We start from the raw sequence: 27,132 nt of genomic DNA on the forward strand, positions 1-27,132 counted from the left end.
AAATTACGTTTGCAATGCAAATGGTCCTGGAGGTTAGGTCCACGTCTGCATCTATGTAGGTACATGATAGGCACAAAATCCTCGTACAACGAGAAAGTTACTTGAATTTGCGCGGAAGTACGAACCGAATCGACCAGTTGACCAAACATAAGGACAGCCACTCCAGCCATCACGATCTTATTAAAAGTACATGGATTACTGTTAAGTAAAAGTAACAACACACATCATATAAGTGGACGCCATGCGCAGTTAAATAATGCTCAAAATAGAAACAGACACTCGTTTAGATATCCACGTCACTTATGTAGTTCTCTTCATCAACTGTAGCTCTCAAGCGTCGCATCCACCATTCCCAAACTCAACCTTGTTATCTTGAATGTTATAAAGTATCTTCAGGTTTCGCTGCTGCACGTTGCCGATTATGACCAGATTACTCGATCTCCGGCTTGGCGCAACGGCCAAGCAAACTTGCGCGTCGCTCTCTCGCCAAACTACGGCGGACGGGTCCAAGCTAACATCGGTATTCTCAAATTGCAGGACCATCTTCGGCAAGATCACATTCTCTTGACCCCGAAGATCATAGCAGGTGTTCACCAGTGTCGATGCAGGCTTTGTCGCGGGATAGCTGGACATGTACCTGACAAACTCCGAGCGAATGGCCGAGTAAATCGGGGGCGGCAACCGGGTGATGGTAGTCCCGGAGTCTATGATGGTCCTAGGAGGTGGAGACTGCGAAGAGAGGCTAAATTTCTGATTCCCAAAGGCAATACCAACCAGGTTGACAAAATAAAAAGATGGGTTGTTTTGGTCAATTATGAGAGGTGTGATGTTGTTTGTTTGGCAATTACTAAGGGCTTCCATCCCAAAAAGTAAGTACCCATTGGAGCTCTCACTGCCAGGGATGCAGTAGCAGAAGATATTGGAAAATTTTGACGCTACGTGCGAGATGAAGGTCGCGCCTCCTTGTCCGAGGCCTAGCATACCGGCCGTGCGACCAAAGTCGCCGCTATTATTTTGGCTGCAACCGAAGATGAAGTCCGGGAACTGGTACTCCGGAGTGAGGGTGAGCAGATCTTGGACGTAGTAACCGTTGGATTGCGATCCGTCGGCGTAGACGATCGAGTAGGGGCAATCCGATTCCTTGCATGGTGGGTTTGAGTATGTGGAGGACTTGGATGGATCAAACATTGGGTCTTGCTGACGATAGCAACTAAGACAAGGTTCACATTGGGTCCATGTGATGTCGCTGCTCGTGTCAAAGATTAGGGTCAGGTCGACTTTTGGGGTCCCAAGGCCGATGGTGACCACGTACTCGCCCGCTCCGGGAGTGGCGCCACGAATCGGCAGCTGGGCGTTCTCACCATAATCCCCAGAGGTCGGCATGCTAGGTTGTCCCAGGATGTTCATGGAACGGACCCGCGATTGGTCTCGGCGAAAGATGACCTTAGAATTGCGGGATTGACGGTTCGCGGCAAGCGGCGAGCAGGGTCCCTGCCTGTGTGCCAATGTCAATCCACGTCCGTTTACTTGACCTGCAAACAATATGAATCATGGTGTAAGTTACAACGATCCAATCTTGAGACCATATCAATCATTAGTATTCAATAATTTGCATTGAGCAATGTCGAAACATCACCCAGAGTGTTAAAACATAGAAATTGGTGACCTTTGCAAATAGTTGCCGGCATCATCGAATTCATTTCGACAACATACTTGTCATCCTCTTCACGATACACCATTTCCCTTCCCCATGCACATCTCTTCTCAACTTCGTGACCAGAGAAAAGCAGGACGAGGAGAAGATGAAGAAGAAGATGGAGAGAAGTGTAGCTGGCCATGGATGGACCGTGATTTGCTCAAGCACTCGGACGGAACTCGAGTCTTTATAAACTGACGATGGCGATTGTTGGATGATCCAACCGCGTAGGTATGAAATGGAAAGACAGAAAAGAATGGTCAAAACAAGACAAAGCGAAAGGCTGGTCTGTTGACTCGGAAGCTTGGCAAGTCGAACACGTTCGACCGTCGACTGTTCCTAGCCTTTCGCCATGACAAGCCAACTGTCGCCATTGCGTCAAGCCGACGTTAGACTCGGACAGTAAAGTCACTGGTGCATTGATTGCTGGTCCTCGTTTTACATGTAGTGATCTTTCTACCCGCAGAGAAAACTATTGGAGAATTAGTACATCAGGTCTTTTGTCATCTGCCTTAACAACATTTCTTCTCCACGGAGATTATGACATAATTCTTAAATTACTTCATCAAAATTTGAGACGTAGAATTAAAGGGTATTTTCAGAAAAAAAAAATATTTTCTCTCAACTTAGGGGATAGCGCTGGAGAAGGTAGACTCTACGTCAACTTCGGTTGGCAACTACTGAGTCGGCGGGTATAATAGCCTTCCGCACCTGGGATGCGTCATCGAAGTTTCGATTTTTATGTAACTAGCCCGTACTATGCACAGTGCTTGTTAGTTAACAGAAAAATTGCCCAAATTCTTTTAAATCTATTTAGTCCTAAACTTTTTAATTTTATCAATTGGGTCTAAAAAAATTCATATTTTGTCAATTGAGTCCATTTGGCTTGAAATTACCGACATCGACGCTGGCCGTCCTACATGGCTCGGCTAACGCCTACGTGGACAAAATTTAATAACATTTGATTTTTTTGGTATTATTTAGTTATACATTTATTCTTTTTATCCTTTTTTTCTTATATTTTCTTATACTTTTTTTTTCTTCCCTTCTTCCCTCCACCGGCCATCGACGAGCTCGGCGAGGGACGCTCGGGCTTGGGCTAGCGAGGGTAACCCTCACCCGATCTAGTCAAGGGCTGCTCTCACCAACCTTGGCAAGGGCAACCCTCACACGACGGCTGCCCTCTTTTTGGGCCATTGAAAAGAACATAAGGGAGGGTCAACATGAGCAAGTTTACTGTTGTATGGACACATTACGTGATTGATACGGCTAACACAGAACTAATTACATAACAGAAATCGCGGGTGGACGTAATTATTTCTTTATATTTCATAGATTAAATCTAATTAATTGGGAGTATTATGCAGGAGTCTTCAAGTGAAAAAGGAAAATGGCGCAGAGCCTCTGCCTCCTCTTTCCCCCAAGAATGGTTCAAGTGGACCTCGTCCATCATGATATCTCGTATAGTGGAGTTAGGCTGGGATTGAATCCGTCAGCTCCAAGTACCTTCTTCACCAGTCTTGACGTTGAGTCCAGACTCAGGAGTGCGTGGTCCGTTGGAGTTGACTAGGGTTTGATGGATCAATATTCTGGTTTATGACTTGAAATGGACTTGGTGACAAATGCTTTTCTGGTTTTTTTTTATGCTTCTTCATGAGGATTTGCACAAATCTCACGTAGCCCATCTGGTAATGAAACGACCAAACCGAGTGTGTTAATTACTTCATGTTCCCACTTCGATTTGTCTCCACTTCCAATTCCTGCAAGGCAATGGGCAACATTCATGCTTATTCAAGGTTTGATAAAGAGTTTAGGTTCATTGAAACTCATCGGAGGAATTGGGAATGCCGACCGATGAGATGAATTGCAATCGGTTCTTTAACTAAGTGGGTCATATTCAATGGGTAATCATGAATAGACAAATTATTTGATAAACCGTTGACATAAGCTGGTGCTAGTAAGTTTAGCATTTGTCTTTATCGAGTAACTATATATTTAGCGTGACATAGAAGCCAACCATATAGTGTAGAGCTCTTATTGTGAATTACTATGCGAAGTTAAAGATAAGCCCTTTTACAACAAAACATATGGCAAAATAGATATAGTGATATTAGCGAAAATTCTCCTTACTTTATGCGCTTACTTCGGTCGGTCTCATCAAATTTCTTATTTTGCATTTTAGGAAAAATTTGCATGGGCGATAGGACTAACAATTTGTCTGTTGCGACTTACTGTGAAATGTCAAAAGTAGCTTCTTTGCTTCCCACCAAAATCTAACGTATTATTTAAGTCTATTAAAACATGATTATATTAAGATTTACGTGTCGGCAGCTATCCATTGCGAAAATTTCCGCTCTTAGGATTAAAAGACTAAGAAAAGTCAAAGTGCGTGTGGTTGCAAGATTTGAAAGTTCAGAAATAGAAATGTCAAAGTCATCCTATTCGTGAAAAAAGGCACCCAAAAAACCTTAAGCCTGAAAGTCACCCTAAAGTCCTACCCAACACCCTAATCTCCTCCCCCGTGCCGGCGCGGTCGGGCGGCCATTTTCCCCATGGCCGCCACAGTTGTCGACCCACCAAAAACATAGCATCACGGTGCCCTTACAAGATGGAGTCCTTTTATGATGACAAAAGTTAAGTCAGGGGCCTCCTTCAGCCATCGCCAAGATCATCGATGGTCAGCCGAGGAAAGAATGGAAGAAGAAAGAGAGGAAAAAAAAAAAAAGAACAACAAAAAAGTAAAGGGAAAGAGAAGAAAAGAAGAAAAAGAAAATAAAATGAAAATAAAAACAAAAATTCAAAAAAAATCATAAATTTTTGTCCATGTTAGCGCAGATCATGCCACCTAAGACGCCAAACATCCACATCAGCATTATTCGGCTAAAATTGACAAAATAGACTTAATGAGCAATTGCTCGTCTATGGCCGGATGGGCTTAATTAGCAAATGCTCATCTTTAGGGTCGACCCAGTCAACGAGTCAACGGGTCGGGTCAATGGTCAATCGGGTCGAGTTAGACCCGGCTATGTGTCACCGACATAGGTGAACCGGGTCGAGTCAGACCCTGCCATGTGTCGCTAATGTCATATGATGACAGTTGATCGAAGTCAACAGTCATGTTGTTTCGTGCCTAAGGCGCATGGCGCCCATGCGCAGCCACCCCTTAAGCGCATGTCAGAAGGGAAGAGAGTAGCCTGGGGCAAGATATCTTATTTACGCAATGCCAAGCCGACCTTCCATTGCTGTCCGGTGGCCTTCGGCGATTGGCAACCATTCAAAATGCTCATCTTGACGAGCCCTATCCAAATATGTATTCAAAGCTAAATTTCACCGAGCGAAAACACATAAAATTGACATGAATAGTAACGTTCATTGGTGATCGTTGCGCACTGCCATCGCCTTGGCTTATGCGGTGGTTTCCAGCATCCCCTAGATGCGTGCGACCACTCATTTTTCTCGTATCGACAAGATGGATATGAATATGAATATGCAATCAAAGATAATTTTCATAGGATGAAACTAACAAAAACACGCCGTAACAAAATGCGTTTTAGCTTTCGATTAGGCGGCTCTGATACCAAATGTAAGGCCACGAAAATGTGACATGCCATGGAACGTCTAACTAGAATTAGAAACACTGCATGTATAAATGAGTAGAATGGCATGCATCTTTATTAGAATCTGTCATGACTTGATGCGGAACGATGACGAATTGAGACTCGATCGCTTCCCCTCTATTCCCTCTCATTAACGCTGACCGATGAGACAACCACCCTTCTAAATGAAGAGGTACATTTTGAAATTCTAAGATTAAGGGCTAGAGGGGAGACTTGAGCCTTTATATAGAGTTTCTGGCACGGACCCTCTCATCACGGTCGGGTCTAACTCTGCCCATACTAAACTAGCTCATTTTAAACCGATTAAGAATCTTTATATCTTATCTTATTAGATGTTAGTTCAAAGATTGTTCATTTGCAAACTATAGAAATCGCTGGTAATTTTGTAAAAGTGTTGGCAAGTCAACCTAAAAGTCACAAGTCATTTTTCTACCAATATTTTTGCTAAAGCTAATAAATGCTTACTGAAATTTATCAGCATTGGAAAAGAAATTCATATTTTTGGACACGGATAATGAAATTTTGCTTTTAAGAGCCTGCAGCTTACATGGATTAAATTGCATTGTCACAAAACTTATAAAAAAGGTAAGTATGATAGAAGTTAGACCTGGATGAAATTTACACGAGAGTTTCAATTATCTTCACGCAGGTTTCGGCCGAAGAAGCTCACTTCGTGAACCATGGGAGGTCAAAATGGTCAACGGAGATGAAATGGGACGGACCGATAATCACGCAGGTCGAGGATTAAAAAAATCAAGTTTTACATGCACTCATATGTATGTTCATGTGAATCTATTTTAATTCAGTCATTAGGGTATGTGGGTAAAACAGAAGACCCGCAATATTTAATGACCGGAAGAAAGTGGGCTCTTATGTTTCGGATGGATATGAGAATTTTTCCAAAATGAAAACAACCAAGCAGATAAATGGGAGATGTAATGGAAGTTTCCGCTTGAATTGAGTCCCAAGTTCTACGCCAAGAATTTGTTCGTCGCTCCGATTTCTAGAAGTTGCAAGTCAAATTCTGTCCTTTGGTATTAATTAAAATTTTCTCACCCGAGACTTCGGGTGAAATTCTCAGTATTTTAAAGCTACTCCTATTGCGTAAGTTCCCTTCAAGTAGCCTTGCTTTCTTAAACGAAAACTTATCTGGGACTTAGAAAAAAAAAAGGCCAATTGCGCGTCAGTTTCGCCAAAAAGTATGGACGAATTACCTTTTGAAATCGACAAAGAATGTTCGATTGAAGTGATTCATTTTGTCGTACGGTTGTGTCTCTTAGTATAACTTCCCAGTTCCACTTGTAAGGTTGTTCTTAATCTTGAAGTGAGTATGTCCTTTTGTTGGAGAAAGTTGCAGGTTTTCTTTATATTTGTCTTGTTATGCATGTTCTGCAACACCTTCTTGAATCAGTGAGACAAATCTCATAGCGAAGGAACAGTCCATCCCTAATTGGCACGTATATAATAACTTCATTAAAAAGAAAAAGAAAGAAACAACCAAGCAAACGTAGGAGAGATATAATGGAAGTTTCCGCTTGCCTTGAGTCCCCACGCGAGTCTTTTCGAGTCAAATCCTCTAGTCTTTTTTTAATATCGATCCAATCAGAAAAGGGCCCGTTCAAGTCTCTTGCTCGGATCCGACCAAAAAAAAAAAAAAAGTCTCTTGCTCGGAAGATAGATAGCCGTTGCTTTGATAACGAAAAGGTCCGTCGCCCTCGGAGTTGAAGAAAAGTCAACGACGTGTCAACCAACAGTGAAACTTAAACAAATAAATAAAAAAACATGTGGTCGGCAGAAGAAGAAGAAACCGGAAAGAAAGAGAGGTCGGCAGCTAACGAGACGCAGGTGTGGCTTGACATCGCTATTAAAGAGAGTTTGCATGGTGAATTCGTCGAAGTCATCATTGAGCGACTAGAGAAATGGAGAGCAACAAGGCCCTTCTTCTTCTTCTTCCACTCATTTTCTCTCTTTTCATCATTGAAAAATCCATGGCATCCCGAATTCTGCCCGAGAATAATTCTCCTCCTCCTCCAGGTGCACACACTCTCTCTCTCTCTCTCTCTCTCCTTTGTGTCCGAGCTTAATGTAAGCCATGCTGAATCATTGGTTTGTGTATGCACGGTCGATCCAATGCACGTACAGACAAGGACGGCAGTAGGATCCGCGTGAACGGGAGCGTGCCAGACAAGGATGGCTCATGGAACGGCGACGGTTCGGACCAGAGGATGGTCCTGGTGCCTCCGCCCGCAACAAAGACCACAATGTCGCAGGCAGGCCAACCGAACATGTCTGCGAGCGCCGTTGTGGTCGCCCCGACCAATGCCAAAGTCGATGTGGCGACTGCCGTTTCTCCCACGAGTGCCACCTCGAAAGCGAGCGTCACTAGCAGTAGCAGAACTTCAAGCACCAGCGCCACTAGCGGAGGCACCGTCTCGAAATCCAGCTTCACTTCCGTCGGTCAAAGCAGCAGCGCCACTCTTACTAAACATCCTTGATGATGATTGTTGTTTTCTTTTCTCTCTTCTGGGGTTGTTCTCTCTCTTGTTTGATTGAAGTAATGCATTCTTTCGTAGAGTCGTGTCAAAATGAGTTCTCATGTAAGGTTGTTCTCAATATTAATGTGAATGTATATGTTTGAGAAAGTTGCAAATTTTCGTTATATGTTCAGATTTGACCTTCTGTTATAAGTCTATAAAAGCAGTGATTTTTTTTTTTGGCTGAAATAAAGATGCATTCAATAATTAAAAAAACTCGGGAGATACACAAAAGACTTTCAAGCCTAGCAAATCTCAAACAACTTCAGGAAAAAAGAAAAAACAAAGCATAATGTGCAGCTAAAAGCATGCTCTCATCCCTCAAGAACAGATCTGCCACAGTAAGGGGTGCATGATACTTTGACTTTCCTTCTAATTCATTCACTCGCCGATCATTCTATTCCCTGAAGCTATTTTTGGCAAGAAATAGATTTTTCTATCTCTATTCCCTATATGAGTTTTTAAGTAGAGAAACACATTTGATAATGATACAAAATTTCTATTCTGAAACAAAAATTCGTCTCATAGTAGCATAAATTTTGTACAAGACCCAGACGCCACCAGCAAGCAACTAGCGACCAGCTTCCGGAGACCGATGGATCGAAGATCAATGGCCAGCCGACAATAACTTGCGGCCGATGGAGAGAGAGAGAGAGAGAGAGAGAGAGAGAGAGAGAAAAGTTCTTTTTTTTTTTTTTTTTTTAGAATAGAAAAGTAGAAAATTTATACTTCTCATTTCTTATTCCAAACCTATTTCTTGGCTAAAAATTTGTCCAAAAATAGAAAAGTGAAATTGTTTCACCAAATGGATTTCTACTTCTAACCTGTTTATGAGAATAGAAGAATAGAAAAATGGGGAAACATAATGGTTATCATTTGCGCCCTAAATAATCGATGGCCGATCAACATATTTAGTGATGAGCACACGCCGAGATCTCTCACTCTATTTGCAACGGCTTGCGGTGGACATCTCGGTTCAACGTCCTCATTACCATGGCCGTGTAGAAATGCCAATATCAATATGTTGAAAAAGCACAAATCAAATACATGTAAGGAGCTCTCAAATCTATATCTAGATCTAATTCGAGAGAGTAAAGCTCCCAGATCTTGACCTAAATTTAGAACAGGAGAGGAGAGTGGCTCCCGCCGTGTAGACGTTAAACCATGAAAAGTTATGCCTGTTATGCAACACTTTATGGAAACGGTGAGACAAAGCTCGCAGCGGAAGGGACGGACTTGGGTAATCTAGTTGTCCAAAACCTTGCCTGAAATTGTGTGTTAACTCTGCAAATTTGACTATCGTGTAAGGATTTGACGCACTTTATGCACCATCTATAGTTTACTCCCCTTCCAAAATGGGATTGCTTGAACACTTGTTAGTTTATGCTAAATGAGAAAGAAATTTCATTTCTGTTGCACTCATCACACACTCTACGAGGAAGGCGTTGTATTGGAAAGGATAAAGATTCCTAAATAAAGTATAAACGAGGGTTTTGCAAAATCCATAATAAATAAGCATGATAGGAAGATGCAGCTTGAAATCTAATAGCAGAGTTTAAGATGCAAAAATGTAGGTTTTAAAAAAATCACGATACGAGACTAAAAAGTGGGATGGTAGTTATAGTTGAGTAAAATGTGGGATGGTATTAGTGCTTTAAAATTCATCTTTTTCTTTCTCTACCCATACTCTCGAAACTATTGGAGATGTTTGTGCTCGCATTAAAACTTAAATGGATTTCCAATTTTCTCTATTTAATTTGCAAATTAAGATAAACTTCTAGAGGTTCCTAGTGCATCTTAAGAGTGGGTAATTTATCAATTATACTACACATGGATGGGATGAAAGTCAACCTTAGAATGAGCGCCGACGACAGTGGCAATCGAGCAGTTATTTGGCTTGTAAATCACCTAATTAATATGTGTAAATTGTAGTACATATGCTCAAGTGTTAGTGCACCAAACTACACCAATCCTCCTACAGAGGGAAAGGTACTTGAATTTGTGTGACGAAAAGAACCGGATCAACCAATGCACAAAACATTAGGACAGTGAATGCAGCTATCTTAATCTTGTAAAATACACGGTTCACTCGAATCTTTCCGCGCATAGTAAAACGATGTATGGGAGAAGTTATCTCACGATTTATAGATCATGCGGATGAAGTTTACCAGCAAACTAATCATGTGAGTTTTACTATGGAGGCGCGTATTTGTCAATGGTTATTACAAAACTTACACTTTTAGCATATTCTGCAATAAATGCAAACAACAACATTCGAGACATTTCCCAAGAAATATAACAAGAAAATGTAGAGAGATCACAACAAGATTATGAGGTTCAATTTGAATCGGTACCTACGTTTACGAGGAAAACTATCGCAAAAGCTCCATTATGGCTCCGTTTGTTTCATGGAAAATGACTCGTTTTTGGAAAATATTTTTCAGGAAAAATAACTTTAGTTTCTGGTGTTTGGTTGAGACGTGAAAATGAATTAGAATATATTTTCCGTCGTTTGATAAGAAAACTCTAATTTCATTTTTTGCGTGGTCTTTTGGTCGAAAATTGCAGACGTGGACCCGATCATCCTATATGACAGTTGGCATGACCACGCTAATGTGGATAGTTTTTCTAACTTTCAAAAATAAAATTAAATTTTTATATATTTTTTATTTATGTTTTTTTATTAATCTTATTTTTTTTCTCTTCTTTTTTTTCTTCCTTAATTTCTTGATCAATCGGCTGCTGGGCACATGTCGCGATCTAAAAATTCAGAAAATTTCCAGGCTAATGGATTATCGGGTTCATTATTTAACCAACCTAACTCGGACTCTCCCAAGTCCATACCAAATCGCAACTTGAGGTTCAATTGATTAACATGCAATGTATTTTAATTTTGGAGCCGCCACTAATCATTTATGGTAGGTTGATTATAAACCTAAATAAAATAGCGGGAGAACTATTTTATTCATACGAACCGGAGATTAAGAGTTTGGGGACTTGATTACGTCGGATTACTCTAACGCCCTTTCGGTACCATTTTATTTCATGAAAAATCGTTAGAGATGGCAACATTAATTGATTTTAACCTAAGTCACTAACAAAGGTTATCATGCGGGTGCACAATCAATTAATGAACATCCAGAAGTCAATATGATCAAGGGAGCGTGCACCACACAACATTGTTCTTTTTTTAAATTTTCGATTTTTATATGAATGCATGAGAGACTACACTATATGCAAGGGCATGAATTAAATGCAAGACTAAACTAGATTACATGCAAACTAAATGAATGCAAAAGTATGACCATGATTAAATTAACTACTTGACACGTGTATTAATTAAAACGAAGACATGCAATTCTAATATGCAATTTAAGCTAAAATGCAACCTAGTATGACATGGCGAGAAATAATGACATGGCAAAGATGAATGATTTTTTTTTATATTTTCGGATGAATTAATTTCCTAAAATAGAATTATGTCAAAACAATTTTTATCTTGTATATTTTAGAGTTTACATTGACCTAAACCCTAATATATTGAAGATATATTATTTTAAACATAAGATTCTATTTAAACATGCAATTTCTATTCTAGTATGCAATATAACCTAAATAAAAATTTAGTTATGCAATATCTACATGATGTTATTTTTTTAAAAGATGCAATTTTCAGATATGCAAAGTGAATGAATGCAAATCTTTTAGAATTTTCGAGATTACATCATACGACGGATATATTCTAAAAGATATGACAATCAAACAATTCAAATCAAATGAGGAAAGTGAATATACCGATCAATGTCAATCAAGAAAGTGGATATATCAATCAAGTTTTGAAATATTTCGCAAATATTTGAGTCAATCTTTAATTCGTAATCCTACGATTAACGATTGAACTCAAGTCCTTGCCTAATCGAGTATTCCATCAATAATCTTAAAGATGGACGTTCTCGATTGTGTGACAAGTTGCGGACTAGGAAAGAAAATTTTCCTAATCAACTGTAGCTCAAAAGATTTTGTCAAATGAAGATATAGCTCAAATAGGTAATGAAATATTTCAAATCAATAAAGATAAGAATATTACCTGATTTGCAGATTAACTTTCCAAAATTCAGATTGTAACAAATTGGCATGAGATTGCAGATCGAATCGACTCGTGGATTGTGGATCAGCTAGGGACTCTCATGCGATGATATTAGACGAGGTGGCCAGTGATGGCCACTTCGGTGGTAACCTGCAAGAACAAAGTCAAAAGTATATCGGCTTTGATTGAGAGCTCGCTGGATCCATTGTTGCATTGCCCATGGGCTGATCAAGAACTAAGACTCATCAAAATTGCAGCCGGTTAGTCAAAGGAGGGTCTGGCGCAACATCAAGAACCCACCCTAAAGTTGACTTTGCTTGTCTACCAACGTACTCAAAAAATTTGATCAGAACCTGCAATTTAGACTCCACCACTTGGGTTTCCTTCAATCTCGTGTTAATTTGTCTAGTGAATCACCAGAACAACTGGTTCATGTTTGACGTTAGTCTCAGCTCCTCCACAATCACGAACATGACCAAATGATGGTACTAGGGGAGTGTGATGTGCTAGAACTAGTCAGTCCATGGCGAGAATTGCGAGCATCACTGGGGAACCTGCCAAAAAATAGCAAGTGATGGAAACACAGCCTGTTACAGTAGATGAGTACCTCGATTGGGTTGGAGCAAATCAGCGAAGGGATCCCCCGTTGAAGCTTACTGCTGGCTTCTTGATCGTCTGAGGGAGAAAACCTAGAAAAAATCAAAAGAGAGTATGGCCGTGTATTACAATGAATTGGCCTCAATGTCGCCTATTGAATTGAGTCGCCCCCTATGGCCGTGTATTACAATGAAGTGGCCTCCCAGATTTGTGAGCATGAAATGTATTTATAGAGCAAAGTTAGGGTTCGCTACTTCCTAAAGAGATTTTTCATTATCAATATAAAATCTTTTGATATCTCTTATATTCTGTGATAATATCTAGCTTAATTTCTCACAAAGTTTCAAGATAAATCAATATTCCACCTTGGCATGCAATTTTCGACCCTATTAATATTCATGGATTTTGGCCAAATTTCCATTCACCGCGAGCTTAGTCCAATCGACTAAATTGAGCTCAAAACCATCACTTTAATTTCATTCACCGCCGGTCCGACAAAATTGCAAGTGTAATGCACTGGACACTAAAAATAAACATGAAAAATGATTGAAAAGGTTGGTCAAAATTTAGGTGTCAACACCACGGACTGGTGGAGGAAGTTAAAAAAGAGAGAAAAATAAAAAATTATAAAAAATAAATTCACAAATAATAAAATTTAAATAAAATTTAAAAAAAAAAAAAGGAATGTAAAGGAGTTTTCTCTGTGGGTGTAAACTGATTTCCATAGCTTATTTTCCGCTAAACAAATGTTGGAAAATCCGAAAAATATTTTCTTGAAAGTTATTTTTCGCGAAACAAATGGGACCTATGAATCTAAAGAATTTACATGCTTAATTATTCAATTGATCAAGTTTTTCCTAGACACCTAAATATGTACTTGTGGACTGGGAATGCCTTGCAAAACTCATCTTCAACTCATGTTCGACTTGATGCTTTGAACCAAACTCCAATTTGGCACAAATTCTAGACATTATAATTCAACATTTTCTATGCCTGACGCATCGAGATTTGATTCACATCTTCTCTTAATTTGATAGATTGGGAATGTGATATTTTAGTTCTTTATTTGATTGATTTTAGGGATCATATTGGACTCAGATAATATTGTTTGATGTTTAGTAGAAGTTGACATTGGATTATAGATTAGTTTTTAGAATTTCCTAGTTATGAAACCAAGGCCATCTTCCGAGCAAGAGATTTGAAGGGGACTTATGCAACAAGATTAGTGAAGGAAACGAATTCCATATCTATAACCACGAAAGTGCAGAAAAACATAATAAACATGCCCAATAGAATCACAAACTTGTATCACTAATCGGGGTATGATCACACAAGTGAACGTATCCACTTTCTATAGATTAAATGCATACAAAGTGCGGTCTTGCGAGAATCGTTGTCCATTCAAGGGCGAGGGAGTCTCGAGAGCGTTATCGTTCTTGAGAGCACTTTTGGAGAAAGTGTTTATGGAAGAGAGAAAAAGCCGACGTACGTTTATTCTCTGCACTTCTCTCTATTTATCCATAAGCAGTTATCACCAAAAAGAAAACTACTGGAAATCGTCCTTTGATAACCACCTCATTGATAACCTTCGATAACTGCCCTCCACTAACAGTCATAGGTTATTAGCCCATCATTTGTTTACATCACTTGATCATGGGATCATGGGCAAAATTCATTAATGTCAACTAATCAATTAATTCCAACATTTTCCATTCGCACATTATGGGCTATACACAATACCCTCTTCTCTGCAAGGTTCATATCAGTAAATAATCCTTGCGACCATCATACACTAAGAGCTTGTTGCCATAATCTGTTAGGAGTATACAGCAGCTCAAAATTGGACATAATCAAAAGTAGATTTTCGTATGCAGTACTACGATCATGACACCAAGTTAAAACGAGCTCTGATACCAATGAACGAAACGAATTCCATAGCTAAAATGACGAATGTGTGGAAAAACATATGAAACATGCCCAATAGAATCACAAACGTATATCACTGAGCGGGGTATGTTCACACAAGGGAACATATTTGCTGTCCACAAATTAAATGCCTCCGAAATGTTGCCTTGCGAGAATCGTTGTCCATTCAAGTGCGAGGGAGTCTCAGCAGCATTATTGGTCTTGAGAGCGTTTTGGAGTAAGTGTTCTAGGAAGAGGGAAAAAACCAATGTACATTTGTTCTCTTCACTTCTCTCTATTTATCGATAAGCAGTTATCACTAAAAAGAAAATTGCAGGCAACCGCCCTCCAATAATCGCCATAGGTTATCAGCCCATCATGAGCATACATCACATGATCATGGGATCACGGGCAGAATTAATTAAGCCCAATTAGTCAATTAATTCCAACATCTCGTACTAATACATTATGGGTTATACACAACACCCTCTTCTTTGCAAGATTAATATAAGCAAATAATTCATACGACCAACATACATTGAGAGCTCATTGTCATCCATCCGTTATGAGTATATAGCAGCTCAAAATCGAACATAATCAGAAGTAGATTTTCATGTGCAGTACAACGATCACGAAAAACAAGTAAAAAGGGCTCTCACACCAATGTAGCAAATGAATTCCATATCTAACACGACGAACATACGAAACATGCCCAATAGAATCACAAACTTGTATCACTGATCGGTGTATGATCACACAAGGGAACGTATCTGCTGTCCATAGATTAAATGCCTCTGAAATACGACCTTACGAAAATCGTTGTCCATTCAAATGCGGGGGAGTCTGAGGAGTGTTACTATGAGAAAGTGTTCTCGGAAGAGAGAAAAAACCAACATAGGTTTGTTCTCTTCACTTCTCTCTATTTATCCATAAGCAGTTATCACTAAAAAGAAAACTGTTGGTGATCGTCCTCCGGTGACCACCTCATTGACAACCTACGGTAATCGTCCTCCAATAACCGCCATAGGTTATCAGCCCATCATAGGCGTATATCACATGATCATGGGATTATGGGCAGAATTAATTAAATCCAATTAATCGATAAATTCCAGCAAGTAGTATTAAAAAAGACTGAGAATTTGACTCGAGATCTCATGTGGGAAAAATTTAATTAATACCAAAGATATAATCGTCACATTTAATGGTAACCATTTACTACTATAATCTACTGACCACAACTCATAATTAGACTCCCTTTTAAATATGAAATATTAACGAAATAAAAGTCTCAATTATAAATATCATTGAAAATAGAAATTCAAATTAGTGATTTCAGATTACACACTCATCACTTGAGGTCATGGAATACCGTAAGAACGCGTGAAAAAATATATCAAGAAAAACACAAAAAACTTATTACATGTCACATTATGGGTTTCAAGTTCCTCAATTTTTGGAACTTAATCTACCTTTCATACTATAGAACCTAAAACCGGACAGATTCCTCACCGATTTGGTTTTAGGTTCTATCTAGAAACCACATTCACTCCTAGCTTTCATCACGATTAATGTGATTTTTTGTTTGTCGAAAGGTTAATGTGGTTCTATGTGCAAACATCGATGTAGTGAGCCACGTCGGAATCTCGCGTGATGATTTTGATGGTGAGAGCGGACGTCACCGGTGACGTTTTTGCACTGGGTGCAAAGATTAATTTGGGCCGAGAAATTCCAGGTGTAAAACTTAGGACTCAGTTCCAGCGGAAACTTCCATTACATCTCTCCATTATTTTCTTGATTCTTTTTCTTTCGGGAGAATTATCATATTCATTCGGAGCATAAGAGCCCACTTTATCTTAGTAATTAAATATTACGGGTCTCCAATGATGTCCACATACCCTAATGAAGTAATGACCGAATTAAAATGGAGTCACAAGAGTATACAACGGGTGCATGTACAACTTGGTCTTTTTTTAACCTCGACTTGCATGAGTATTGGTCCATCCCATTTCGTCTCCATTGACCATATTGACCTTCCATGGTTTGCGAATTGAGTTTTTATTTTATTTTTTTTGGTCGAAACCTACATGAAGATAATTGAAACTCTTGGATAAATTTCTTTCACATTTCACTATTATCGCACTTACTTTCTTCAGATAAGTGCATTGCAAGTTCTAAAACTTGTCACAAATATGCAATTGAGTCATAAAACTTACAAAAAAAGTACAATCAAGTCCTAAAACTTATCAAATTGATGCAATCAATTCCTTCCGTTAACTCCATCCAATTTGGCTAAAAGAAAATACTGATGTAGCTTATTTTATTATTATTTTTGTCTCTTATGTGGCGTAGATGTAGCTCAAACGAAGAATTTTTATTCACATACAATTTTTTTAGGAAAAATTTCAAATAAGGACCCGAAGTCCTCTCGTTTTATCAAATAAGGGCCCCAAGTGAACCTTATTTCAAATAAAGGCTCGAAGTATCATAATATGTTTCAAATAAGGGTTTGAAGTAGCCATAATTTTTCAAAAAAGGGTCTGGCCTAAAGGGCATTTTTGTCATTTTCCATTTTGTTTTTTTGTTCATTTTTTTTCTATTTTTTCCTTTTTTCTATTTTTTAAAAGTAAAAAAATAAAAAATAAGTAAAAGCCACACAAGCGGGAGGGTTGCCCCTCCCGCTTTGTGGCCGCAGCCCACCATTGGTGGGGGGTTGACAAGGGCAGCGAAGGCCAACGGGGTTGCCGGTGCCTCGGTGAAGGCTAGCGACCCCACCAACCAAAGGCAAGGGCCTTTGGCTCTTGTGAAAATAAGGAAAGGGTCAGGCCCTCTCTCGAATGTAGGTGTGGGTTAGCAACCCCTGCCCAAATCGGGGAGAGGGCCCGACCCTCTTCCCATTTTGGCGAGGGCTTACTAGCCCTTGCCTCTAGTTGGCGGGGTCGATGGCCCTCGTCAAGGCGCTGGCGACCCCGCCGGAGTTCTCCACCCCCCTTCCCCAAGCGGTGGGGCGGCGGCTAGCCTCCCGATCGTGTATGTTGTCTTTTTATTTTAAAAAAAATTGTTAATTTTTTAGAAAACAAATATAAAAAGGCCTAATAAAAAAATCAAATAAGTAAAAAGACGAAAATGCCCTTGAAATCGGGCCCTTTCTTGAGATTTTATGGTCATTTCGGACTCTTATTTGAAATAATAGTCATTTCAAACCTTTGTTTGAGAAAATGAGAGCACTTCAGGCCCTTATTTAAAATAGGATTCACTTGGGGCCCTTATTTGAGAAAATGAGAGAACTTCGGGCCTTTTTTTTTTTAAATTTCCCATTTTTTATTTAAATACTATTTGAATTAGATGAAAAATAATTAAATTAAAAAAGGGGAAGGAAGTCAAAATGGCAAGGGCCTCCCCACTATTATTGGGAAGGGTCGGTGATGGTGGGATGGAGACGGCAGCAACCCTGAGCTAGTTTCATTTTTTCTGCTTTTTAGAAATTTAATTTAATTTTATTATAATTTAATAAAAAATTTTGTTAAAAATTAAATTTCGACCAAAACGACCTCGTTTTAACCACATCAATACCACATAATATAAAGAAAATAATAAAAAAATGTCGCGGCAAGGACTGCTAACAAAGGCAAAAATAAGAAAAATTGGTAACTTAGTAGAAAAGCTGGTAAACTTAAAGAAAAAAAAAACTTGGTCAGTGATTCAAGGTTAGTTAATACGAAGCGTTTGTAAATTATGCAAATGGAAGTTGGTATGTTAGTTCAAAAATTGTTCATTGCAACTATAGAAGTAGCTGATAATTTTATAAAAGTGTTGGTAAGCATCAACCCAAAAGTCACAAGTCATTTTTCTACCAATATTTTTGCTAAAGCTAAGAAACTCTTATTGAAATTTATCAGCCTTGGAAAAGAAATTCATATTTTTGGACACAGACAATGAAATTTTGCTTTTAACAGCCTATGGCTTAGGTGGATTAAATTGGATTGTGATAAAACTTTTAAAAAAGATGAGTATGATAGAAGTTAGACGTGAATGAAATTTACACAAGAGTTTCAATTATCTTCACGCAGGTTTCGGCCAAAAAAAACTCACTTCGTGAACCATGGGAGGTCAAAATGGTCAATAGAGACAAAATGGGACGGACCGATAATCCCGCGAGTCAAAGATAAAAAAAAAAAAATTCAAGTTCTACTTGCACTCGATATATGGTCATGTGAACCCATTTCAATTCAGCCATTATGGTATGTGGGTAACACAGAAAACCCATAATATTTAATGACTAGAAGAAAGTGGGCTCTTATGTTTCGAGAAATTTTCTAGAAGAACAACCAAGCAAATGAAGGAGAGAAGTAATGGAAGTTTTCATTTGAATTGAGTCCCAAGTTTTACGCCAAGAATTTCTCGCTCCTCAAATTTCTAGAAGTTGCAAGTCGAATTTTCTCACCTGAGACTTCGAGTGAAATTCCCAGTATTTTAATACTAATCCTATTGCGTATGTTCCCTTCAAGCAGCCTTGCTTTCTCAAACGAAAACTTATCTGGGACTTAAAAAAAAAAGACCAATTTCGCGTCGGTTTCGCCAAAAAGTGTGGACGAATGACCTTTTGAAATCGACAAAGAATGTGAAGCAGTCAATTTTTTTTAATTTTTTTTTTGGGATAGCACGATTTGGTCTTTGTCGACCGAGTCGTCGATCGAGGGCCGTGACATTTTCTGATGCCAGCAGTGTTTATATTTTAATATGAATGTCACTGGTTGTTAAAAAATGGAAAACAAAAACGAGTGGTCGGTACTCGGTAGCTACGACCTACGAGACGTTGCTGTTGAGGGGTCGATCACATATCCGCGGCTTTTCTTGGTTCCCTACTAAAGAGAGAGTTTGCATGGCAAAAAATTCGTCCAAGTCATAATTGAGCGACTCAGAAAATGGAGAGCAAGAAAACCTTCCGTCTTCTTACACTCGTTTTCTCTCTTCTCGTGATTGCAAAATCATTGGCATATCAAATTCCTCCTGGTACTCTCTCTCCTGTTGTTGCGATACGATTTTTTTTAGGCGTAAATTTTTTGGTTTTCAGATTTTGGTAGGCACTTTCTTTTGTTGAATTAATTCAAGGTAGCCAGGAAAATTCATACGAGTACTACGTACTCTAGGCAGGATGGATCGTCTCGCTAACGCAATACGATAAAATTGCTGCTTAATTTAAACCAAGCTAACTCGTTAATTCATGTGTGGGCAATCGATCCTCTGTCCATGCAGACAATGGCCACAGCAAGATCGACGCGCGCAATGACACGATGAGCCAAGACAACGGTTGGAACGGCAACAGCTCGGACCAAGGGACGCTCCTGGTGCCTCCGCCCACGACAACGACCACGATGAGCGTCACAACCGCGGTTTCTCCTACAAGCTCCACTACGCAGACCAGCGTCAGCAGCAGCAGCAACACCGCGACCACCAGCGTCACGAGCGGAGGCACCACTTCAAAATCCAGCTCCACTAGAGTCAGTCAAAGCAGCAGGGTCACTCGTACTAAATATCCTTGATGAGATTGCCAAAGTAAAAAGCCGAAAAATCTCGAGGATTGCTGTTTACTTTTCATTCCTCTAGGGTTGTTCTCACGCTTGTTCGATTGAAGTGATGCATTGTGTCGTAGGGCTGTGTCTCTTAGTATAATTTCTCAGTTCACTTGTAAGGTTGTTCTTAATCTTGAAGCGAGTATGTCCTTTTGTTGGAGAAAGTTGCATATTTTCTTTATATTTGTCTAGTTATGCATGTTCTACAACACCTTTTCGAATCAGTGAGACAAATCTCACAGCGAAGGAACAGATGGCTGCATTACACACCAAAAAAAATAAAATAAGGGGCCGTTCCCTCGACGCATATCAATAAGAATTTGAACAAAAGAGATTCCCGTAGTAGGGGCATGCAAAATAGGAGTGAAATATATTTATCCTAAATCGTGCCTGAAAATGTGACTTATTTGGTGATAGAATTTGATGCACTTTAAAAATTCATATATATACTATTCCATCTCTCATTCATTCTCTTTCGAAAAATCTCAAATAGTATTCTCGTTCTTGTATCAAATACTGTCACGAAATTTCAAAAGTTAGAATTTGCATTTTCGCAATCTAAGAAGACCAGTTTCAACGTCGACTTATGACGGCATTCGTCATGGAGGGGAGCAGAATATTAGGGCCATGGATTTTTCCTTTTCCATGCGCGGCCAATTTAGGAAGGAAAATGAGAACTTAGTAAATGGATCTTGTTGGGGACAGGGGGCAATTTCAAAAGGGAAAAGCCAATTTAACAAATGGGTCTTGTTAATGATGGCTTCCAGAACTCTCGTTAATCATACTTAGTAAGGAAAATTATTGATTTCCGACATGGTACGAGAGAGGAGTCACATTGGAAATAACAATCGTTCTTTGTTGAGGTATTTAACGAGCATGGGAGGCCAACCTTAACAGAATCCTTAATAACTAAGCATGGATGCAAAGATGGAAGCAAAGGTGCAGCTTCAAATCTAATAACAGAGTTTAGGATGCAAATGTATGCTTTAAAAACTCATTGACGGTATTATATATGATATTAAAAAGTAGGATGTCATTTGTAATTTTCACTTGAGCTTTTCAATACCCATTTGAAGGCAAGCTTTAAAATTCATCTTTTTCTTTCTGTACGTATGCTCTCGAAAATATTGATGATTTTATGTGCTCGCGTAAAAGAAAATTAATTTCAAAATTTAAGTGATTTCGAAATTTTCCTATTCAAGTTGCAAATTAAGATAAGCTTCTAGAGCTTCATGTTGCATCTTAAGAGTGGAGCACGTTGTCAATTTTGCTACACATGGAACTGGAGGAGAATATATACATATATACTGGTACTTTTCCTTCTTGATTAAAAGTTTTGTAATCTTTTAAAAACCTCATTGACGCTGCGAGGTGCCTCTTTTAAAAGTAAACTTACTTGAATTTGCGTGAAAGAACCGAATCGACCAATTGACCAAACATAAGGGCAGTCAACATATCATGATCTTGTAAAAATACACGGATTAATGTGAAGTAAAATTAAGAACACATATCAAGCAAGTGTATGCCACGCGTAGTACAACAATGTTCCATTTGGAAAAACACACTCGTCACTTATGTAAGTATTCTTCACCAATTGTAGCTCTCAATCGCGGCAACCACCATTCCCAAATTCAACCTTGTTATCTTGAATGTTGTAAAGTATCTTTAGGTTCCGCTGCTACACGCTATCGATTATGACCAGATTACTCGATCTTCGGTTCGGCGCGATCGCCAAGCAAACTTGTGCATCGCTCTCTCACCAAACTACGGCGGATGGGTCCAAGTTGACATCAGTATTCTCAAATTGCAGGACCATCTTCGGCAAGATCAAATTGTCTTGACCCCAAAGATCATAGTAGGTGTCCAACAGTGTCGATGCGGGCTTCGCGGCGAGATAGCTAGACATGTACTTGACGATTAGAGTCAAGTCAATTTTCGGGGTCCCGAGATTGATGATGAGCACGAACTCGCCCGCTTCGGGAGAGGCGCCATCATAATGTAAGTTATAGCAATCCAATCTCGAGACCATGCCAATTATTAGTATTCAATAATTAGCATTTAGCAATGTCGAAATATGACCCAGAGTGTTAAACATAGAAAATGGAGACCTTTGCAAGTAGTTGGCGGCGTCAGCGACTTTAGTTCGACAACATACTTATCGTCCCCTTCACGATTAACCATTTTCCTTCCCATGCACATGTCTTGTCAACTTCGTGACTGAAGAAAAGCAAGACGACAAGAAGAAGAAGAAGAAGATGGAGGGAAGTGTAGCTGGCCATGGATGGACTATGATTTGCTCAAGGATTCGGACGGAACTCTGGGTCTTTTATAAACTGGCGATGGTGACTGTTGGATGATCCAACCGCGTGGGTATGAAATGGAAGGACAGAAAAGAATGGTCAAAACAAGACAAAGCGAAAGGCTGGTCTGTTGACTTGGAAGCTTGGCAAGTCAAACACGTTCGACCGTCGACTATTCCTAGTCTTTCGCCATGAGAAGCCAACTGTCGCCATGTCGTCAAGCCGACGTTAGACTCAGACGGTTAACTCGCTGGTGCAATGATTGCTGCTCCTCGTTTTTCATGTACTGATCTTTGTATTTGCACAGAAAACTATTGGAGAATTAATTCATCAAGCTTTTCGTCATCTGCCTCAACGACACTTCTTCTCCACGAGATTATTACATGTTCCCCAGATAGAAAGGAGAGCGGGGACAGAAAAATTGTCTATATCTTTTAAATTTATTGTAATTTTGTCAATTTAATCCTAAATTTTTTTACTTCCAAAAAAAGTCACATTTTGTCAATTGAATTTATTTGACATGAAACCGCTGATGTAAACGTCGGTCATCCTACGTGGTTTGGCTGGCGCCTACGTTGACAAAATTTAATAATATTCGATTTTTTTGGTATTATTTAGCTATCTAGTTATTCTTTTTATCCTCTATTTTTTTTCTTTCTTATGTTTTCCTATATTTTTTCTCTCTTTTTTTTATTCTTCCCTCCACTAGTCATCGACGAACCCAACGAGGGACACTCCTATTGGGTGTGGTTCACATTCTCCTGTGACAGGAAAGTACGTGAGTCCTTTGCTTTTATGATTTAAGCTCATAATTTTTCATTAGTAATTTGAACTTAAGCTCATGAATAGCTATTGTTATACATACTCTTTTTCGCTTCTAATTCTAACGAGAGATGTGATATGCTAATTATAGTGAAATCTTCCGCTAGACGTAACTCCAATTTAAAGGTGAACCAGTATAAAATCTCGTATTTGAATTTTTTCTTTCTCACTAGTTTTACTTCGTTGTAATTGTGTGCCAATCCTTACAGCCCCGGCCCGAGCTGCCGAGGGCAACCCTTGCGCCGATCCGGTGAAGGGCTGCCCTTACCAACCCATGCAAGGGCAACCCTCACTCAATGGCTTCCCTCTCCTAAGGCTAGGGACCTCCTCCGGCCATCGCCAGGCTCATCGATGGTCGACAAAGGGAAGAAGAAAAAGAAAAAAAGAACTACAAAAAAGTAAAGGAAAAAAGAAGAAAAGAAGCAAAAAAGAAATAAAATAAAAATAAAACAAAAAATCTGAAAAAAAAAATCATAAAATTTTATCTATGTCGGCGCAAGCCGTGCCACCTAGGACGCCGGACATCGACGTTAGCTTTTTCTTTTGTCAAAATTGGCCGGATGGGCTTAATTAGCAAATGTGAAACGGTTGAGGACTCAATTAACAAAATTAAAAACGTTTAGGACTAAATTGGTAAAGCTGCAATGGATTTAGGCCTTTTTGAATAATTTTCCCTTTGAATGAAAAAAAATGATTTTGGATTATGTCACTTTTGAATTTGCGTAGGATCAGACAATATATTCCGTAGGAATAAAAATTTTATTCATATCTAGATTTTATGTACTTTTTTGCATTAACACTTTAAATTTACCACTTATGGCGTGAATCACCAATTTTTTCCAATTAATTTATCAACTACTTTTAAGTTACCAACTAGTATTTGACTATATTAACAGTGTTTTTAATTCACTATTTTGAGTTGCCAATTTTATTTGCACCACTTGCCAATGCTTCTATTATTCAATTGCTAATTCAGACCAAAAAACATACTAACTAATTTTAGGTTTCTGAAATCTTATCAGAGTTAGTCCAAGTTTATTTATCAGTTTCTCTTATTTCTATAATAAGAACTTCTCCGATTATGGATTAGCTTTTATTAACTTTCTTACCAACACTTTACCTCTACTAACTATTATATGAAATTACGGACCACTATTTGGTGACATACCAACTTTATCCCAATTAAGTAACCCAACAGAAATGGTAATAAACAAAAACAACAAATAAATGTTGGCAACTAACTAAAATAAGAGTTGGTAATCCATAACTAATTGATAACTTAATCGTAAAAAATTGATAAATCACGTAGATTAAAGTTAGTGATTTCATATTAGAGTTTTTAATTTAAGGGGTACTAACAATGGTAAATAAAAGTTGGTATTAAAAAGAATAAACTTGGTGAGTAGTTCAAATGAGAGTTGGTAACACAAAACTAGTTGGTAATTTAATATGATAAAAGTTGGTAAATCACTCTCATTTAGATTGGTAATTTCATATGAGTATTAGTAAACACAAAGTGTTAGTTAGTAAGTTATTCCATTTTAGCCATTATATTATGGGCTCTCATGGTTTAGATTAAGAGTGAGTAGTTTCGGATACCTTCTAGATTCCACATGGAACCTCGAACCTATCCGGTAAAAATAATTTTTTATTTTTTGTAACTTAAAACCTACATTATATACCTTAAAATCTGAAACATATTCTGTCACAAGGTTTCGGTGTCTACCCGATTCCACATGTATTTTTATTGAACAATTGCAATGAACTATCACCACTAATAACCATCATTTACTGCTACAATCCGTTGATCATAACTTATATTTAGACATGTGAAAAATATGAAAAATTAATAAAGTAAAAGCATCAAATATGGATATTGGAGAAAATGAAAGCTCAAACTAACAGTTCTAATTACATATTCATCATTGGACGATGTGAAATATTGCAGGATATCACGAAAATATAGAATATGAAACACATGAAGACTTGTTTCAAATCAAGGTTCTACCTCCTCAAACCTATCTATCAGAATCGGTTTCTCAATTTTTGAAATTAGGAACGTACCTTTTATATCCGGAATTTACTATGTTTCCAACTATTCTCGATTTTACACCGAAATTATGATCATCCCTAGTTCGGACGTATATAATTAACTTCATTAAAAAGAAAAAGAAAGAAACAACCAAGCAAACGTAGGAGAGATGTAATGGAAGTTTCCGCTTGCCTTGAGTCCAAGTTTCACACGTGGAATTTCTGGATCCCACTACCGGCTTCTAGAATTAGCAAGTCGACTTCTGGTCCTTCAATACTGGCTTAAATTATCCCCACACGAGTCTTTTCGAGTCAAATCCTCAAGTCTTTTTTTAATATCGATCCTATCAGAAAAGGGTCCCGTTCAAGTCTCATGCTCGGAATATAGACAGCCTTTGCTTTGATAACGAAAAGGTCCGTCGCCCTCGGAGTTGAAGAAAGTCAACGACTTGTCAACCAACAGTGAAACTTCAACAAATAAAAAAAAAAACATGTGGTCGGCAGAAGAAGAAGAAACCGGAAAGACAGAGAGGTCGGTAGCTAACGAGACGAAGGAGTCGCTTTACATCGCTATTAAGGAGAGTTGCATGGTGAATTCGTCGAAGTCATCATTGAGAGACTCAAAGACATGGAGAGCAACAGGACCTTTCTACTTCCACTCATTTTCTCTCTTCTCATCGTCGAAAAATCCATGGCATCCCGAATTCTGGCCGAGCATAACTCTCATCATCCTCCTCCTCCTCCGGGTACTCTCTCTCTCTCTCTCTCTCTCTCCTTTGAGTTCTTGTTTAATGTAAGCCATGCTGACTCGTTGGTTTGTGTATGCGCGGTCGATCCGACACACATGCAGACAAGGACGGCAGTAGGATCGGCGTGAGCGGGAGCGTGCCGGACAAGGATGGCTCTTGGAACGGCGATGGTTCGGACCAGCGGATGGTCCTGGTGCCTCCGCCCACCACAAAGACCACAATGTCGCAGTCAGGCCAACCGAACATGTCCGCAAGTGCCGTCGTGGTCGCCCCGACCAATGCCAAAGTTGATGTGGCGACCGCTGTTTCTCCCACAAGTGCCACCTCGAAAGCGAGCGTCACTAGCAATAGCAGCACTTCAAGCGCCAGCGCCACTAGCGGAGGCACCGTCCCGAAATCCAGCTTCATTACCGTCAGTCAAAGCAGCAGCGCCACTCTTACTAAATATCCTTGATGATGATTGTTGTTTTCTTTTCTTTCTTCTGGGGTTGTCCTCTCTATTGTTCGATTGGAGTGATGCATTCTTTCGTAGGGTTGTGTCAAACTGAGTTCACGTGCAAGGTTGTTCTTAATATTGATGTGAACATGTATGTTTGTTTGAGAAATTTGCAAATTTCGTTATATATGCAGATGGAACCTTCAATTATAAATCTATAAAAGCAGTGATTTTTTTTTTTTGTCGAAATAAAGATTTCATTTGATAATTAGAATAAAATTCGAGAAGTACATAAAAAGATTTCTAGCCTAGTAAATATCAAACAATTTCAGAAAAAGCAAACAACAAAGCAAAGTGTGAGCTAAAACTCATCCTTCAAAATAGATTTGTCACAGTAAACGATCGATGGCCGATCATCGGATTCAATGAGAAGTGCACGTCGAGATCTCTCACTCCATTTACGACGACTTGTGGTAGGCGTCATTGTTCAATATCCTCATTACCATCTTTGAGCAGAAATACCAATATTACTGTATTGAAAGGACACATCAAATACATGTAAGGCGCTTCCAAATCTAAATCTAGATCTAGTTCGAGAGAGTAGAACTCATAGATCTTTACCTAAATCTAGATCGGAAGAAAAGAGCGGCCTAATCTCGAAGAGATTGTGGAGCCAACTTCACGAACATCCTCCTCGACGGCTGGCGACTTGATGAATGGCCGAACTGGTCTCTATGTTCACCCAAGATCAACTATACTATTCACACACAAACTCCCATAACAAATCG

General features: G+C 39.0%; 3 protein-coding genes across 7 annotated transcripts; 2 read left to right on the forward strand and 1 right to left on the reverse strand.

Moving 5' to 3' along the window:
- Window positions 1-22,256, reverse strand: LOC115751602 (aspartyl protease family protein At5g10770-like). Of its 2 annotated transcripts, none has more exons than XM_048278802.1 (2): window positions 22,115-22,256; window positions 1-1,532 (listed from the first exon to the last, which is right to left on the reverse strand). In XM_048278802.1, exons 1-2 carry the CDS (start codon window positions 22,203-22,205, stop codon window positions 331-333), a joined length of 1,293 nt encoding a protein of 430 aa, XP_048134759.1. In that variant the 5' UTR covers window positions 22,206-22,256; the 3' UTR covers window positions 1-330. The 2 variants fall into 2 exon arrangements, with proteins under 2 accessions (XP_048134759.1, XP_030545401.1); XM_030689541.2 differs by lacking the exon at window positions 22,115-22,256 and adding an exon at window positions 1,667-1,873 and having other exon boundaries at window positions 2-1,532.
- LOC115751619 (uncharacterized protein DDB_G0290587-like) lies at window positions 7,179-7,949 on the forward strand. Of its 2 annotated transcripts, none has more exons than XM_030689569.2 (2): window positions 7,179-7,345; window positions 7,451-7,949. In XM_030689569.2, the coding sequence occupies exons 1-2, from the start codon at window positions 7,233-7,235 to the stop codon at window positions 7,806-7,808; spliced, it is 471 nt and encodes a 156-aa protein (XP_030545429.2). In that variant the 5' UTR covers window positions 7,179-7,232; the 3' UTR covers window positions 7,809-7,949. The 2 variants fall into 2 exon arrangements, with proteins under 2 accessions (XP_030545429.2, XP_048134763.1); XM_048278806.1 differs by having other exon boundaries at window positions 7,181-7,347; window positions 7,456-7,947.
- LOC125312555 (putative protein TPRXL) lies at window positions 19,334-26,581 on the forward strand. Of its 3 annotated transcripts, none has more exons than XM_048278805.1 (2): window positions 19,334-19,446; window positions 26,010-26,581. In XM_048278805.1, the coding sequence occupies exons 1-2, from the start codon at window positions 19,359-19,361 to the stop codon at window positions 26,360-26,362; spliced, it is 441 nt and encodes a 146-aa protein (XP_048134762.1). In that variant the 5' UTR covers window positions 19,334-19,358; the 3' UTR covers window positions 26,363-26,581. The 3 variants fall into 3 exon arrangements, with proteins under 3 accessions (XP_048134762.1, XP_048134761.1, XP_048134760.1); XM_048278804.1 differs by lacking the exon at window positions 19,334-19,446 and adding an exon at window positions 25,771-25,899 and having other exon boundaries at window positions 26,007-26,581; XM_048278803.1 differs by lacking the exon at window positions 19,334-19,446 and adding an exon at window positions 25,773-25,905.
- The last annotated feature ends 551 nt before the right edge of the window (window positions 26,582-27,132 follow it).

Source organism: Rhodamnia argentea, chromosome 5 (genome assembly GCF_020921035.1).
Source record: "Rhodamnia argentea isolate NSW1041297 chromosome 5, ASM2092103v1, whole genome shotgun sequence".
Classification (NCBI taxonomy): Eukaryota; Viridiplantae; Streptophyta; class Magnoliopsida; order Myrtales; family Myrtaceae; genus Rhodamnia; species Rhodamnia argentea.

What these genes read in the sequence shown, in the direction of transcription:
- LOC115751602 (XM_030689541.2), bottom strand. Translation starts at nt 1,838, where the DNA reads ATGGCCAGCTACACTTCTCTCCATCTTCTTCTTCATCTTCTCCTCGTC. An exon ending in GCCGGCAACTATTTGCAAAG is followed by an intron (nt 1,533 to 1,666) that starts GTCACCAATTTC and finishes TATTGTTTGCAG; the next exon opens with GTCAAGTAAACGGACGTGGA.
- LOC115751619 (XM_030689569.2), top strand. Translation starts at nt 7,233, where the DNA reads ATGGAGAGCAACAAGGCCCTTCTTCTTCTTCTTCCACTCATTTTCTCT. An exon ending in AATAATTCTCCTCCTCCTCC is followed by an intron (nt 7,346 to 7,450) that starts AGGTGCACACAC and finishes ATCCAATGCACG; the next exon opens with TACAGACAAGGACGGCAGTA.
- LOC125312555 (XM_048278803.1), top strand. Translation starts at nt 25,788, where the DNA reads ATGGAGAGCAACAGGACCTTTCTACTTCCACTCATTTTCTCTCTTCTC. An exon ending in TCATCCTCCTCCTCCTCCGG is followed by an intron (nt 25,906 to 26,009) that starts GTACTCTCTCTC and finishes ACACACATGCAG; the next exon opens with ACAAGGACGGCAGTAGGATC.